The 17,537-nt window shown below is 36.6% G+C and overlaps 1 protein-coding gene across 4 annotated transcripts in view; it reads left to right on the forward strand.

Moving 5' to 3' along the window:
* pspc1 (paraspeckle component 1) overlaps positions 1-16,458 on the forward strand; it is a 45,807-nt gene extending 29,349 nt beyond the window's left edge. For 2 of the 4 annotated variants that reach the window (XM_053615286.1, XM_053615287.1), the window contains exon 9: positions 173-1,430. In XM_053615286.1, coding sequence (XP_053471261.1) covers positions 173-382 — 210 coding nt within the window. In that variant the 3' untranslated portion in view covers positions 383-1,430. Of the gene's footprint in view, positions 1-172; positions 1,431-12,253; positions 12,518-16,166 lie in introns of those variants that run through there. The other 2 variants (XM_053615289.1, XM_053615290.1) reach the window with 2 other exon arrangements.
* The last annotated feature ends 1,079 nt before the right edge of the window (positions 16,459-17,537 follow it).

Consider the following 17,537-nt stretch of genomic DNA (forward strand, 5'->3'; position numbering starts at 1 on the left):
GCTTTTCATCATGTCAACTTGGGGGAATTCTACGTTGTGACATTCAAAACATTGACATGAATTTTTCTAATAATTTTTGGACTTTAACACTGTAACAAAAACTGCCCAATTCTTGATGGATTTTCTTTCACATAAAACCATACATATATTTCCCTGTTCTATCATACTATAGCGTAACGAAAGATTTTCTCAGGGAGCACCTGCTCAGATGGGTTCTTCCATGGGTATTCGACCAGGTGTTGATTCCCCCCAGCAACAACAGTCACCTGTGATTGGTGGTGCAGGACCTGTGCCTCCTATGGGTGGTCCAGGTGGATTTGGTCGAGGAAATTCTGTTGGGGGAAACTTTGATGGGCCCAACAACAAGCGTCGTAGATACTAGGCTTTTATTTTCTGTCATGATAGTGAATTCTAGTCTTTGATCCAGAACATCTAACCTCTTGTTTATGGATATTATTCATTTTCATATCCTTTTCAGTGGTGCTGCTCTCAGGCAACTGTTAGTGTTTACCTTTGTCCCAAGTATCTGAGACATAGCATGAACCAGTTTTGAATCGTGAAATGAAAACATAGCTCTGTTTTGAGACTGACATTGCCTTAACTGTGCATATGATGTAGGGAAGTCAGATTCTTGTCAGATGGAGCTTCTGAAAGGTTGCAGTGCTTCTGCTTACTCCTTTTGAATGTTCTTACACTTTGCTTCTTGTTCTAAGGCCAAAGCTGGTAAAAATTTAATAAATCTGTTTAATGACCATATCTTTACTGAGCTATTATATAGGTCCACCTTTGCTATTATTTTCAGTGTACCTGATTATATTGGACTTTATAATTTGATATACTTCTGTGCAGTTAATTTTTTTTCTGCTCAAAACCTTCTATTTGACAAGACACATTGGAACAAAAAGAGTCAAATGAGAGCAATACCTCTTTTGGTTACATGGCTTCTGTATTTGCACAGTAAGAGTGGTAAGATCTGTGTTAAGTGGAAACCAAGAAATGGAACAAAAAGCTCATTTCAGATAGCGTTACTTTTCTGTGGAAGCAAAACAAAAATACCTATACACCAATTATGAACAGTGTCTTGTATAAGCATGCTTTAAACAGAAACATATGCCCTTTTCCAACCAAGAGGTTCTAAGAATTTGTTGCATATAACATCTTTAAATCCCATGCTATTAGATAAGTGTTTTAGTGTAGCTATTTGGCAAGAGCATGTTGCTTGGGCCTACCCTATTTGTACAACATCTGATTTACAGTGATTGTTTTTTGGACTACTACTTTTAGTATATGGATAGTGATACTAGTGTATATCATGTAGAATGTGCATGCCTTTTAGCACTCGTTTTTGTTTTAGTGAATATTATGAATATGCCGGGTTGTTTTCCTTTTTCTTAAATGGCAGTTCTTGAATAAAAATACTTAAAACGTTAGTCTTGTGCATTTGTGCCTCTATACGTAAAAAAAAAAAAAAAAAAAACCATGTAGTCCATAATTTCACTGTTGTCATTGTTCATGATTGTGTTCAGCAATCACTTCTGTGTCAGAAAATTTCACAAGAGTTCAAAAAGAATGCAAGTAATGTCATGATATGGTGCACGGGTGAAGTGTAGTGCTTTTCCACTGGGTGGTGTGGCATGGCTTGGCTCAGCACATTTCATAAAATACTGGTCATCACCACCACACAAGCTGTGCTATAACAAAGGGACCCATGCTGAATTTGGTTCCCTTTATTGGCCAGGTACCATGCGAGCCAAGCCAGGACATACTGTATAGGTGGAAATAAAAGAAAGTAGAAGTCATCCTGCAAAAGCTCTGATTGAAGTCACTTCTCTACTGACAAAAAAAAATATCTCGCTAGAAGGCTGTTTACTGAAGTTTTTTTTTTTTTTTTTTTTTTTTTTTTTTTTGATTGATCCTTTTGTGTGCATAAGAGTTGACATCACATTTTTAAACAGTTCAAGTTTACACTTATTTATTTACCATTATCCCTATATAGTGTGATCTTTTGACTTTTACAGATCGTCTAGTTGGCAGCTCTATTCACTTTGGGCCATATTCAGAGTTTGCAACAATGAATAGAGGTTTTTTGTTGTTGTTTTTTCCTGTTTGATGTAATATGATGTAACAAACACAACAGAATTTAAAACTAAAAAGACTAATGTGGTATATGAATCAGAAGATGGCATTGAAATAAAAATTTTATCATAATCTAATAAATTGCCACTATATTGTTGCATGAATAGTCCTAGTTGTAAAAATCACATTATCACTACAGATTTACTTTAGTTCAGCAATATGGCTTCCACCATCATTGTTCGGAAGGTTGATCCAGTATATACTGAACTTGATCCGGTATATCCACTATATTCGGTATATTTATCCTATTCTTTGGTATTTTATTTTACTTTTATATATTGTGTGCCAACAGTTTTTCTGCACGTGCACAATTCGCACAACTTCTGAATAGAGCTCAAGTCTGTAGTTACCTCTGAGGTCTGAATGCCAATGTGAGTGTTTTAGTCCTTACAGAGTTATTAACTCAAAACTGAATATGACCTTTTGTTTTCTGCTTACATTTGTGTCTGGGTGTACACACTGCCATTAAAACGAACTTGCTGTGTCTCATGCATACTAATTCATGTAGGATTTCACTACTTGTGCAAGCCATGAACTAATAACCCCCAGAGAAACTCCTCCTACTTTCTTGGGTAGAAATATGTAAAGGGAACTCGACAGATGCACTTTGTCTGGATACAGATAGACCCAGATTCACATTTGTTGAGCTGTGCTGAATCATGCAACATCAAAGTTTGGTGGGAAAGAGGTTTGCAGATCTAATGCTTATCTGCTGTCTGCTATGTTATTTGAATGTTTACTCTTGTAATTTTTCTAGATAGCTATGCTTGTCATGTAACAAATTTATTAAACCCCCAAATAGAACTGTATTTCCAACTTGTTTCCGCACATGCACATAGAAAGTTTGAAGGTAATCAGTAGCTGCTAGTCATGAGAATAACATCGGTACATTACTTTAGTGTCGCACAAGAGTCCTGGCTCTCGGTGCAATTTTTTGTTAAAGTGCAAATTGCTACAGAATTGTAGCTGTATCACTTTATGGATTGGCTAGCCTAATATTATAAGGCTTTCTACAGAAAGGCGTATTAGGTTATGGTTTGGCTAGCCTACAGACTGAAGTAAATTAAAGGGAAAAAATAAGTGTCTTCAAGATAACATAAGCCACTGGATACCCAGTCACTGCAGAGGTCAGAATATGTGTGAAGGACACCTTCTGAACATAGGGGGTTTTTGTTTGGTTTTTACATCTCTATACACCAGTGCCTGTGTTTTTGTAACGTTGTACTCCTAAATGTGCATTTGTCTTTTAATTTCACTATAATATCCCTATAATAATTCACTATATTAACCCACTCTACATAGTTTTAGACAGGCTCTTACATTGGTGTTCTTAGTCACTGGAAGAACAGTTTTTCTATTTTTTTGTTATACAGCTCAATAAGGCCAAGTCCACACCAATACAGGTAATATTGAAAATGTAGGGTTTATTTTGTTTTGGTTTTTTTTTCTTTTCTTTTCTTTTCTTTTGGCCTCAGTAATATTTTCAGTCCGTTTCCCAGATGTTTCTTGTTGACAATTAAGCATGACATGGGAAAAAAAACATGCTGGACATGCACTGGGAGTCTGACCCATTTCATTTATTTTGACATGCGCATATAAAATATGCTTGATCTCGTTTGTCTTGTGTGTGTATGAATGTGTGTGTGTATCTATCTATCTATCTATATATATATATATATATATATATATATATATATATATATATATATATATATATATCTGTCTATCATTATATAATGCAAAAAAATCATCTGCCATCATCTTGCAATTGTAACATTTATGTGACAATCTTACATAATTCAATAATTCAAATCTTACATAAATCAAAACCTACATTTTCCCTTATCCACATAACTATTCTAAAATGGCATTTTCAGATTAATCCACTTTGGTGTGAATTAGAAATGTCTGTGGTTCATAAAAGCTAGATTAGTGTGGATGGAATGGCAAAACAGTTAAGAAAAATATGCTTTCATATATACCTGTGTTATTGAGGACTAGAACCTGCTCCAAAATCCAGTTCCTCAATTCTTGCTCAGCATTTTTATGCATACCAATTTATGGTAGGTTGTTAATTGTATCATGAAATACACTTACCTGGAATCATCTGCATTCATGTTTTTCCACTCAGTTATTCACTTGTCTGTAGATGTTTGTGTGAATGAAATGACAAAGTAATGATGGATGATAAATGATTATTAGTCTGTACAAGTTACAGTATCTCACAAAAGTGAGTACACCCCTCACATTTTTGTAAATATTTGATTATATCTTTTCATGTGACAACACTGAAGAAATGACACTTTGCTACAATGTAAAGTAGTGAGTGTACAGCTTGTGTAACAGTGTAAATTTGCTGTCTCCTCAAAATAACTCAACACACAGCCATTAATGTCTAAACCGCTGGCAACAAAAGTGAGTACACCCCTAAGTGAAAATGTCCAAATTGGGCCCAGTGTGTCAATATTTTGTGTGGCCACCATTATTTTCCAGCACTGTCTTAACCCTCTTGGGCATGGAGTTCACCAGAGCTTCACCAGTTGCCAATGGTGTCCTCTTCCACTTCTCCATGACGACATCACGGAGCTGGTGGATGTTGGAGACCTTGTGCTCCTCCACCTTCCATTTGAGGATGCCCCACAGATGCTCAATAGGGTTTAGGTCTGGAGACATGCTTGACCAGTCCATCACCTTCACCCTCAGCTTCTTTAGTGTGTTTGGGGTCGTTATCATGCTGGAATACTGCCCTGTGGCCCAGTCTCTGAAGGGAGGGGATCATGCTCTGCTTCAGTATGTCACAGTACATGTTGGCATTCATGGTTCCCTCAATGAACTGTAGCTCCCTAGTGCTGGCAGCACTCATGCAGCCCCATACCATGACACTCCCACCACCATGCTTGACTGTAGGCAAGACACACTTGTCTTTGTACTCCTCACCTGGTTGCTGTCACACACGCTTGACACCAGCTGAACCAAATAAGTTTATCTTAGTCTCATCAGACCACAGGACATGGTTCCAGTCATCCTTAGTCTGCTTGTCTTCAGCAAACTGTTTGCGGGCTTCCTTCTGGGATGACAGCCATGCAGATCAATTTGATGAGCACTGACAGGCTGACCCCCCCACCCCTTCAACCTCTGCAGCAATGCTGGCAGTACTCTTACGTCTATTTCCCAAACACAACCTCTGGATCTGACACTGAGCACGTGCACTCAACTTCTTTGGTCGACCAGTGGTGAGGCCTGTTCTGAGTGGAACCTGTCCTGTTAAACCGCTGTATGGTCTTGGCCACCGTGCTGCAGTTCAGTGTCAGGGTCTTGGCAATCTTCTTATAGCCTAGGCCATCTTTATGTAGAGCAGCAATTCTTTTTTTCAGATCCTCCGAGAGTTCTTTGCCATGAGGTGCCATGTAGAACTTCCAGTGACCAGTATGAGGGAGTGTGAGAGCGATGGCACCAAATTTAACACACCTGCTCCCCATTCACACCCGAGACCTTGTAACACTAACAAGTCACGTGACACCGGGGAGGGAAAATGGCTAATTGGGCCCAATTTGGACATTGTCACTTAGGGGTGTACTCACTTTTGTTGCCAGCAGTTTAGACATTAATGGCTGTGTGTTGAGTTATTTTGAGGGGACAGCAAATTTACACTGTTACACAAGCTGTACACTCACTACTTTACATTGTAGCAAAGCGTCATTTCTTCAGTGTTGTCACATGAAAAGATATAATCAAATATTTACAAAAATGTGAGGGGTGTACTCACTTTTGTGAGATACTGTATGAGACTAACAGACTTTAAACAGTGATATTGCCTACAGGGTTTATATACCATGCCCTCCACTAATGATGGCACCCTTGGTAAATATGAGTAAAGAAGGCTATGAAAAATTGTCTTTATTGTATAACCTTTTGATCTTTTGTTCAAAGAATTCCCAAAAATATTCTGCTCTCATGTATATCAAGCAATTGCAAACAAAACACTAGTTTATCCAAAAAATCTATTTGTTAGATATAGGCGTGCAACAATTATTGGCACCCTTTTAGTCAATACTTTGTGCTGACTCCCTTTGTCAAGATAACAGCTGAGTCTTCTCCTATAATGCCTGATGAGGTTGGAGAACACATGGCAAGGGATCTGAGACCATTCCTCCATACAGACTCTCTCCAGATCCTTCAAATTTTGAGGTCCACGCTGGTGGACTCTCATCTTCAGTTCACCCCACAGGTTTTCTATGGGGTTCAAATCAGGGGACTGGATGGCCATGGCAGGACCTTGATTTCGCGGTCAGTAAACCATTTCTGTGTTGATTTTGATGTATGATTTGGATCATTGTCCTGTTTGAAGATCCAACGACGGCCCATTTTAAGCTTTCTGGCAGAGGCAATCAGATTTTATTTAATATTTGTTGATATTTGATAGAGGCCATGATGTCATGTAGCCTAACAAAATGTCCAGGTCCTCTGGCAGAAAAACAGCCCCAAAACATTAAAGAGCCACCACCATATTTAACCGTGAGCATGAGGTACTTTTCCATATGTGCACCAAAACCACCTCTGATGTTTATTGCCAAAAAGCTCTGTTGGTTTCATCTGACTATAGAACCCGATCCCATTTGAAGTTCCAGTAGTGTCTGTTGTTTGCAATTGTGTATCCATAAGAGCAGAGTATTTTTGTGAATTCTGTGAACAAAATATCAAAAGGTTAAATAATGGAAAATTTTCACAGCCGCCTTTGCTCATATTTACCAAGGGGTGCCAATATTAGTGGAGGGCACTGTAATATCCCGGAAAACTTCAAGATCTGGCATTTCTTTATTGCCTTTGGCAGTGCCGAAGTTAGTCACCCAGTAGTCATCTTAGTTTACTTTTTATTGTCTATTTTGAAGGTTATTTTTCCATTTTGTTCGCTCTCAACCATGGCATGGACATTTTTCTGAGAATTGCAGTGGAAGGCAGAACTCCTTATGGTATCTTCTGTTGTAGCAAGTGGAACTTCAGAACAAGAGAAAAGTCAAGTATCCATCCCTGTTGCACCGATATTTCAGTCCTAGTTCAGGACAGCTAAGGACAGAACCAAAGCACCTGGAAAAAATGAGACATAATGGAATCACCCATCAGGCCATTCAGGCACAAGAAGATGAATACTGGTATCAAAATTTGTGGAAAATGGACGCCATTCTTCATAGTTCCTGTCCCTGAGAAAGGGTGCATCAGCACTGACTCCAGACCCATAGCCTGAATCAGCTCCCACCTCAGCTTGCATACCAGCTGGACTCGTGTAGTTTTCCTGTAAGCTACACGTAGGAACCCTTATCTTTTTACCCTAATCCATATCTTTAAATAAGATGGGCACTAGATGTATGCTGTTTTATTTATTTTTTTACCCTCCAATGCCAACAGTATTTTTTATTTTTTTTTTCTGAATATGGAATAAGCTCAAAGCCATGCAGGTGTATGACACAACAGTGTTCTGAATTCAGTGGTAGAAAGAGTACAAAACACTGTCTTGAGTAAAAATACTGTTACTATATTCATGAGTAAAAGTAAGTCTACTGGAGAAAAGAAAGAAAAAAAAAGCACTCATAAGTGATCACCCAGGTCAAGGTGGTAGAATTCTAAAAATGCCTGTGGGTCCAGTCCATGATGTACAAACAAGGCCTAATAGGACAGGCTATTCATTCCCATCATTCTTTCAACATTTGCAGCAGACAGATGTATTTGTTCTTCCAGCACATTTTGACCAATATGCTTTTGCATATTTTGCATTAGTATCAGTTTAAAGGATTGTAAATGGTTAAGCAAGTACGTTAGAAAACACTTGAATAATTTAAATATCAGGGTTGCCAAATCTCTTACTTGGAACACCTAGGGCTTATCCCACCGCATTATTCTATAAAGTACTAGCACTAGATAGTCAGATGATGACGACTCCGTACCTACCCTCATCAGTAACATAAAGAAAGAAAAAAACATTTACCTGAAAACTTTTATTAATACAGAATGTTTTGTACATTGACAGCCACAAAAGCAGAGGCATTCCAATCATGTTTGGCTTATGGTTCACTATATTTATTTTATAGTTATTTATTCATGATTTTTATATGCTGGGGAGGTTGTCTGCTAACCCTTCTAGGTTACTTGATGCAAAAACTGAAAAAATTGAGAATTATTAAGCCACTTTAAACGGTTTTTCTTTAGCATTCTGTGGAGATAGTCATTGTGAATATCAGAAAGAAAGCCTTTTGTCACACATTTAAGCATGTGTGTGTATATATACCACCTCATAAGATTTTCATATTGGACTTAAAGGTCAGATTAAATCATGCAAACACTTGATTGAGTTGATGCTGATATTTTTCTTAATATTCAGATAAAGAAATGGTCACCTAATTGTCATACATGATCAAAAGTCGACAGGCCAATTGTCCTTTGTTTTAATTGCATCTGCTAGTCAAGCAACATGGTTCATTGTAATTTTAATGCTCACTGTTGTGGTAACCTTCATGCAGCAATATGACCATCTCATTCAAAAGTATTGGAACAGCAAGGCCAATTCTTTTGTTTTTGCTATACATTGAAGACATTTGGGTTTGAGATCAAAAGATGACTGACAATATATCTGAATTTCAGATAATATATATATATATATATATATATATATATATATATATATATATATATATATATATATATATATATATATAATATATATTTTACATTTAGATGTGTTAAACAACTTTGAACATGGCACCTATTGTTTGAACCCACCCATTTTTCAAGTGATCAAAAATATTGGATTGTTTGATTGACAGGTGTGTCTTGTTGCTTAGGTGTGCCTTGTTAGACTGACTAAACAATTAATAGCTCTGACTGTCTACTCTTGGTTTGAGCCCTGGGTTTCACCTGTAAAGACTGCATTTGTTGTTTAAAAGGATAAACCAACATAAAGACCAGAGAGCTGTCTTGTCAGCTCTAGCCATTTAGAAAAGAGGGAAATTAAAATACAAATTGGGCATAGGAAAGGAACAGGTAAGAAAAGGAAAATGACAGCAGTTGAGCTGTGAAGAAAAACCCAAAAACAACAGTGACCTCAACAACCTCCACAGGACAGGGGTGAAGATACGACAATACACCGTTCAAAGAAGACTTCAAGAACAGAAATATAGAGACCATACCACAAGTTGCAAACCACTCATCAACAGTAAGAACAAAAGGCCAGATTGGAATTTGCAAAGAAATAGAGATGAGCCACAAAAGTTCTGGAACCAAGATTAAGCTCTACCAAAGTGATAGAAAGGTGTGGAGAAAGAAAGGATCCGCTCATGATCCAAAACATACATTCTCATTGGTCAAGCATGTAGGAGGTAGTGTCATGGTTTGGGCTTGCATGGCTGCTTCTGGAATGGACTCACTAATGGTTATTGATAATGTAACTCATGATAGTAGCAGAATGAAATCAGAAGACTGCAGAAATATTCTGTCTGCTAATTTACTGAGAAATCGATCCAATTTAATTGGGAGGAACTTCTTGCAGTAATATAATGACACAATACACTGTCAACACAACAAAGGACTTCTTCAAGGTAAAAAAGTGGATGTTTTGGACTCCCCAAGTCAATCACCAGACCTTAAACCAATTAAACATACAAGAGGAGACTGAAAACTGAAAGAAGTTGTGGTACAAGCCTGGAAAAGCATGACAAAAGAAGAATGTAACAGTTCACTGATGTTTGGAGCTGTTCCAAGTCACTGTCAAGAATATATTAGTAATTCACAGTTAGAGCTGTCGAGTTTGGTTTTGCATGTCGTGTATTCATATGCTATCATTAAAATGTTTTATTTCATAAGGCCCCAATTTTACAGAGCCAGTGGTAGCAGATTTCCTAAATGTCAGTCGCAAACACAAATCGGGTCAGCTAATAAAAACCTTTTGTTTAGAGTTAGCTGGCAATCTAGCCACTATAAACCTCAGTTGCTGCATACTGTACTATATAATAAGTCAGGACAGTGTTTGATCATGTGTGGCAAGTCAGTTCACATGCATCCTTCTAATTTTCATGGCAGAGGAGTGTTTAGTTATTTATTACAAAATAAAACGAAGAAGAAAAAATAATGTTAATTGAAGAGATGTTCCTTCTCCAGCTGTATTTTAGAAAAGATGAGACTTCTTCCTTAGGAAAGCACTCAGCCTATCATCCAGAAATTGATAGTTCGACTTCCAAAAAGACCACAACCATTTGTGGCCAGGAACCAAGAGAGCAAAATTCGCCATGCTCTCAGAATGGGACTCTGTCTCTCACTCCCTCCCCTTTTATTCACAACAGCACTAGCCAACTGTGGCTATCTGTGAGCTCATTCATACAGAATAGGGCAGATTGTGCTTTGCTCCAGGTATGTTATGCTGCCCTGTGACTCTGCGTGTGCAGCAGTTCGAAGAGATGCAAAGGTTGGCTTTGTGTTTCTTGGAGGAGGCATGTGCTAGCCCCACACTCCTCAGGTGGTAGATGTAGTGTATGATAGGGGAGTCTTAGCTAGTGGGTGGAAATTGACCAGACCAAATTGTGGTATATAATATCAGAGTGAACTTAAGAGTAAATGCCACTGGTTATCATAACACTGTAATATCGTCTAGAGAGAAGTAAATCATTCTCTGGTACAAACCTACTGAGGAATGTAGTATTAAAGAAATGTTTACTGGTATGAAGTGGTTTTTAAGATGCTTGAAAGGTAGGTTTTCTGCACTAATGAACCAAGCTGCACTAATGAAGGCTTTAAAAATCACAGGTTATTATACCTTGAATTTCCTGGCTAGTACTATGTTCCTTACACAGTTTTGTCCATAAATGTTTGTGTTTGGAATGTGTGAATCACAGCTTGAGATTGAGTGCAGTTGCATTTGATCCAAACAGTTTACCAGTTTATAACATTACCGATTCCATTACATGACCATGAAGAATGAAGTGAAATCAGCATCTCTTACAAAGTATTTTCCTATAAAATCAGTTCCAAATTTCAAGCAAATGTTTATGGCCACACTGGGAGTTTAGCACTGGATTCTGGAATGTTTGCCTATCTAAACACATTGGCTTCCTTTGAACAGTGTCTATAAAAGGAGGAGGGTCATATAAACATGTATAGAGTCAGTCACAGACCTTAGTTTCTCTACATATTGTTTCGTCTCAGGCTTTTGGTTTGCATTGCTTCGACAAATATTACACAGTGTATTTTCTATATACAGTCCCCTTTGAAAGTATTGAAACGGCAAGGCCAATTCTTTTATTTTTGTTTTTGAAAACATTTGTTTGAGATAAAAAAAAGATGAATGAGATCAGATAGATCAGAATTTCAGCTTTCATTTCCTGATATTTACATCTAGATGTGTTAAACATGGCACCTCTGACAGACCATCCAATTTTCTGGTGAGCAAAATTATTGGTACAAATAACTTAATATTTGGTTGCATTTCTCTGTAAATTGGCAAACAATATTTCTCTCGACGACTCCTGAATGCATTCTGCTGCTACTGTCATGAGTTACATCAATAAAGATTAGTGAGCCTGTGCCAGAAGCAGCCATGCAAACCCAAGCCATGACATTACCTCCACTGTGTTTTACAGAGGAGATTGCATGTTTTGGATAATGAGCAGATCCTTTCTTTCTCAACACTTTGGCCTTTTCCATCACTTTGGTAGAGGCTAATCTTGGTTCCAGAACTTTTGTGGTTCATCTCTGTATTTCTTTGGGAATTCTAATCCGGCCTTTCGACTCTCTGCTGATGAGTGGATTGCGTCTTGTTGTATGGCCTCTATATTTCTGCTCTTGAAGCCTTCTTTGATTGATGCATTGTGATACCTTCACCCCTGTCCTGTGGAAGTTGTTGATGTCACTGTTGTGTTTGGGTTTTTCTTCACAGCTCACAATGGTTTCTGTCTTCAACTGCTGCTATTTTCCTTGGCTGACCTGTTTGATGTCTAGTTGTTAGTACAACAGTGGTTTCTTTCTTTTTCAGGACATTCCAAATTGTTGTATTTTTTATGCCCAATGCTTGTGCAATGGTTCTTATTGGTTTCCCTCTTTTCCCAGCTTCAAAATTGCTTGTTTTTTTCCCCCATAGACAACTCTCGGTTCTTCATGTTGGTTTATCCATTTCACCAACAAATCCAGTCTTCACAGGCACAACCCAAGGCTCAATTCAAGAGTAGACATTCAGAGCTATTAATTGTTTAAACAATCAGCCTAACACACCTGGACAACAAGAAACGCCTGTCAGTCATGTGTTCCAATACTTTTGATTATGATGTCAAACAAAAGATGGTGTGTTCTAAGTTTTTTAACATATCTAGATGTAAATATCAGGAAATAAATGTTGAAATTCTGATCTGTCGTCTCATATTCATCTTTTGATCTCAAACCCAAATGTCTTCAGTGTACAGCAAAAACAAAAATGAATTGGCCTTGCTGTTCCAGTTCTTTTGGAGGAGACTCTTATTTCCACATTATTTGTAATAGTAGAATAATAAAATATGAGCTCTTGAACCTTTTAAATGGAACACTTCTAGATTAATGCTTTTGGTCAGTAAAGAACCTACACATAGTAAAGATGTAAATTTCTAATTGAATCAGGTAATGAGTGCTTGAACAAAAAAAAAAAAAAACTTGAAATCCATTTTAATATTGCACACTAAGTTCAGCAATATTTCAGTGATTACCTTCTTTGTGAAGTTCAATATTTCAATTTTTAAGAAAAAAAATATTATGGTTCATCATTTCCAATTGGGATTTGTACACATCACAAAGGTAAGCTTTGGTTCCACTTATGATCGGTCCAGGGTTGTTTATGGTTTAATACTGTTTAAGGGAATCATTTGATATTACAGACCCTGAACTTAAATCAGTGTTTGTTAGCATACTAAGATCCATTTTAATCTAGTTATAAATGCAATTTTTTTTAAAAATAAATGATACCTTTTTGACTGGGAAAACCCCATCAGATTCAGATGTCTGGGAAAACATGAGACAAAAATCAGGTTTTAACTAAAATTGATGTTTTGTACCAGTAATATAAACTGATATATTTCTACATTAAGAGAACTATAAATAATTATAAAATATATAAATATAATTTAGCAAAACCATATGGAGATGTTTTGGGGTTTCTTGGTATCTGCCAGCAAAGATAATGTTGCATAAGGAGCCAGTTTAACAAATACAGCAGTAAATGCAGTCAGTCTGCCTAAATATGTCTAAAACCTAGCTAGCTGGCAAGTGTGATTTGATGTCATAGTGAATTGGACATGTGCCATTAGTTCAGTTTGTAATTAGATTCTGGCTGTCAAAGTGACATCACATCATCAAAACAGAGAAAAGCTGCGTACATATAACAGCCAAAGTTTTAAAATATTTAAATGACCTATTAAAAAGTCATTATTAAGATATTTAGTCAAAAGAACTGAATTAATCAGCAGTTATTTCAGCACCAATGTTACCTTGAACAAAGCTTAGTTGAGTGATGATAAGGCTCATGTTTAAATGCGACAAGTAAATTTTACCTCAGGTGATGTGGATGATTCTGCTAATCAAACTGAAAACTTGTTTATGATTCTAAACTCATGATTATTTAAAAATTTGGCATTCATGTTTTTTTCCATAAGTAGATTATATGTAGTGGTAGATAGAGCGTCCTTCGTGGAATTTGAGAGAAATCTTTAAATACAATTTTCCCTCGGTTTATAATCAGCTCTAAAATATTAGAACTTGCGATATACATGCAAAAGAGAGATATTTTAGGACAGCCTGTAGTTTTCAGAAATATCGAGAGTATGTCAGATTGTCAAATACTGACCACGTCAGGGATGATCTTGCCATGGTACATCTTTATGACTGTCCAGGTTCACAGATTGAACTAATACATACACTCCGGGGAATACATGTCATAAATATTTTTGCTGGGGAATTGTTTAAAACTTGATGCACTGTTTTTGCACAGCTCTTGTAAACACTCTTTAGTGAAAATTTCAATAAACCTGGAACATGAAATTTACTAAGGTAAAAAATCCAGGGAAATTTACTGTAAGGGATTAAGAAGCATTTTACCTTGCACATATTTCGTGTACTTTTCTGACTTTATCCTGGTACATTATTGAGTTCAGCACTATTTCTTACAATTTAGTTGTCATTTATAACACACACTGTTTCTGTTTGTAGTGTCTTCTTTCTTTACAAGTATAAAACCGTAGAAAATCACCTTCCATAGTATTATTTGGACTGGAGCGGTTACATGGGGAGGCTGGGTAATATAATCATTACTGTTTCCTGGGAAGATAATATTTTCAGGTGTTCTTAATATAGTGGCTGGTGAATGTATGATAGTGAATCAAACATTTAGTTGTTTTGTATTAGTGTATGTTCTGAATGTTTGAAAAGCTTTGAAAATTAGGTATGATTGAGCTTAGAATGTGCTTTGTTGCTGCTTCACCAATTTCAGCTGATTTAAAACATTACACTGATTTACACTGGATGTATAATAATACAATAATAGAAATGACAGCTTGCATAAATAACATAATTGCCCCTTCGGGGTTATAATAAGCTTTTCTGTCCACACATTTTAACGCTCTGAAATCAAAGATGTAACAGCCGGTTCAGACTTATGAGTTAACGAGAGGCCTACCTTTTACATTTTTGGAATTTGACAGACCACTTCATCTAGAACGACTTACATTTATCTATCTATTTAAGGGCCTTGCTCAAGGGCCAAGCAGTGGTAGCTTGGCAGTGCTGGGATTTTAATTCATGACCTAAATACACCAAGTTGACTGTCTTTAAACAGTTTGGAAGATTCCAGAAATTGGTGTAATGACATTTAGAAACTTGTGATAATTAGGAATTTGTTGGGAGCACCTGTAGCTGTAAAATGATTTATAGACAGTGGCTTTTTGCCCATGATACCATGAACAATTTTAAGCAATTCATCCAAGACCCCAGGAAAAAAAATTGTGGACCTCCACAAGCCGTGATCCTCCTTAAGGTCATGCATCATATTGTGGGACTGGAAATGTAGATGGCATCATGAGGAAGGAGGATAATCTGGAAATACTGGCACAAGAATGGTTATTTTAAAATACATAAGCAGTTAAAATGCCCTTAAGCTCAATTAGGGCTATGACAGAAACTTTCAAATCCACAGTTAAACACCACTTTCATAACAACATGCTGTTTGGAAGCATTACAAAGCAGAAGCCCTTATAAGTGCTTCTCACAAAAGTGCTGCAGTGCTAGAGCTTGACCAGATCTCAATAGAACTACAATTGGGATCAGGTGTTGATTAGATGAAAACAAATTCAAAGTTTTTGGTCATGAACTGTCAGTCTGTTTGCGAACAAATGGGGATTACATATAAGGATAACACCTGCTAGACCCACTGTAAAATATGGAGGTGGATCATTGATGCTTTCGGCTGTTTTGTGGCTGATGATTCAGGGGCTCTTGTGACAATTAAGGGGCATCATGAATTCTCCTAGGTACAAGTATATTTCAGCCCAAACCTGATTGCCTGTGCCATGATATTTAAACTTGGCCACTGTTATAGCTTTCAACAAGATGAGGAGCCAAACATAATTTGAAATCAACACACAACTTGTTAAAGAAACACTAAATATTTTACAATGACCACCTTTTGAATTGTCCCAAATTTTGCTAGACATTGCAGGTAGAGATACAGTGCTGTTATTCTCTCCAGGACAGGCATCACATAATTGTAAGGGTGGCAATAAATTTGAAACAAATAATTTAAGTAATACTTAAAACATGTTGAGTTTGTGGGAAAAATCTTTAAATAAAACTGTACAATGTTTCTGTATGTTTAATATATCACATTGTGTGCTATTCTTTTTATACACACAATTTTGTATTTTATTATTATTAGAATAATTATATTATTTTTTTAAAAAATATATAAATCTAGTATACTAGGCTAGTAATAGATTTGGCTGGTTTAAAATAACTATTTTTGTTTTCTTTTTCACTAGATTGATGCAGGCCTGTACATGGTTTGTTAGAAGAGCTCCGAAGATGCTTACAAGGTGAAACAGTATGCAGCCAATTGCAACCATCTCTCTCGCTCTCTCTCCCCCTCTCCCTAGCTCTCTATCCTTCTATCTATCCCTTTTCTTGCTTTAAAAAGTAATGATAATGATGGTAATGATAATGACTAATATCTAATCAGTTCAAACCAGGAAACTATGAGGTAAGTAGTATTCCACTTGTTCATAATTTACTGTTCCAAAGTAAAGGCTAGTTCTGCACTGCCTTTTTTTTTTTTTTTTTTTTTTTTTTTTTTTTAAGAGCCCAGTAACATATTTCCTCTAATCAATTTGATATCCACTAGGTGGTGCCATAGAAGTAGTAACAAACACTAAACAGGAACAGTAAAGGTACTTTCATATTAGTAATAATGAATGTCATGGTCCTTGAGATGTTTGTAGAAAGAGTAAATGCTTATTGATTCATAAACTAATCTGCATTTATTTTTTTTATTTAGCACATGCAGTTAAAAGTATTTTTATTCAGTTTATTATTGTCTGTGCACCAAATAAATGGAGGTCTTTAGCAAATTAAAAGCAAATGGCAAAATCAAAGGTGTCATGTCATGTCTTTTTTTTTTTGCTCTCACTCTTAAGAACTCAAGCGTATGCATGTGTTTTATAACCAGACATTATCACCTATATATATACACATGCATATTGTGGTGGTGTGTTTTTGTTTGTTTGTTTGCTTGTTTTTAAATGAGCTTCTTGTCCAGAATGTCTGTTGATTGGCACACATATACAGGGGAACACAAGATGTACAGATACTGAACTTTGTAGCGCCTATTTGTCAATGAACTGAAGTGACATCACCTCATTCTTCCGATAAGATATATGGAGAGTATATTGGCCCTAGATGAACTGATGATCCTCTCTCTCTGTCATTCTGGGCCGTCAGAATGTGGAAGTGAGAGATTAAAAATGGACAAACTTAAAGTTTCAAGTATGAATGTAAGTGTTGAAGTGCCTCAAAACTTTGTTCAAAGGCCCTGATTTATATGCTATGTGGAAACAATAACATTTGTACATCATCTTCACACACTCCAAGCCTTTGTTTAGAATTCTTTAAGTAAGTACGAAGTTGTTTCTCCAAATAAGTCAAGACAAATTCACTCAAGCAAATGGTGCTAGTGTTGTTCAAGCTAATTATTTATTGGTCTTTAAAACAAATATTGTAGTCATTTATGACAAGTGAGAATCAGCACACAACTTTATAAACATTGGAAGTTCATAGCTACTTATAAATCAAAGTCTATTAATCACCGTAACTCCCGTATGAGTGCCAATGAATATAACTAGATATCACATTGCACA

This window comes from Ictalurus furcatus, chromosome 26 (genome assembly GCF_023375685.1).
Source record: "Ictalurus furcatus strain D&B chromosome 26, Billie_1.0, whole genome shotgun sequence".
In the NCBI taxonomy this organism is placed as follows: domain Eukaryota; kingdom Metazoa; phylum Chordata; class Actinopteri; order Siluriformes; family Ictaluridae; genus Ictalurus; species Ictalurus furcatus.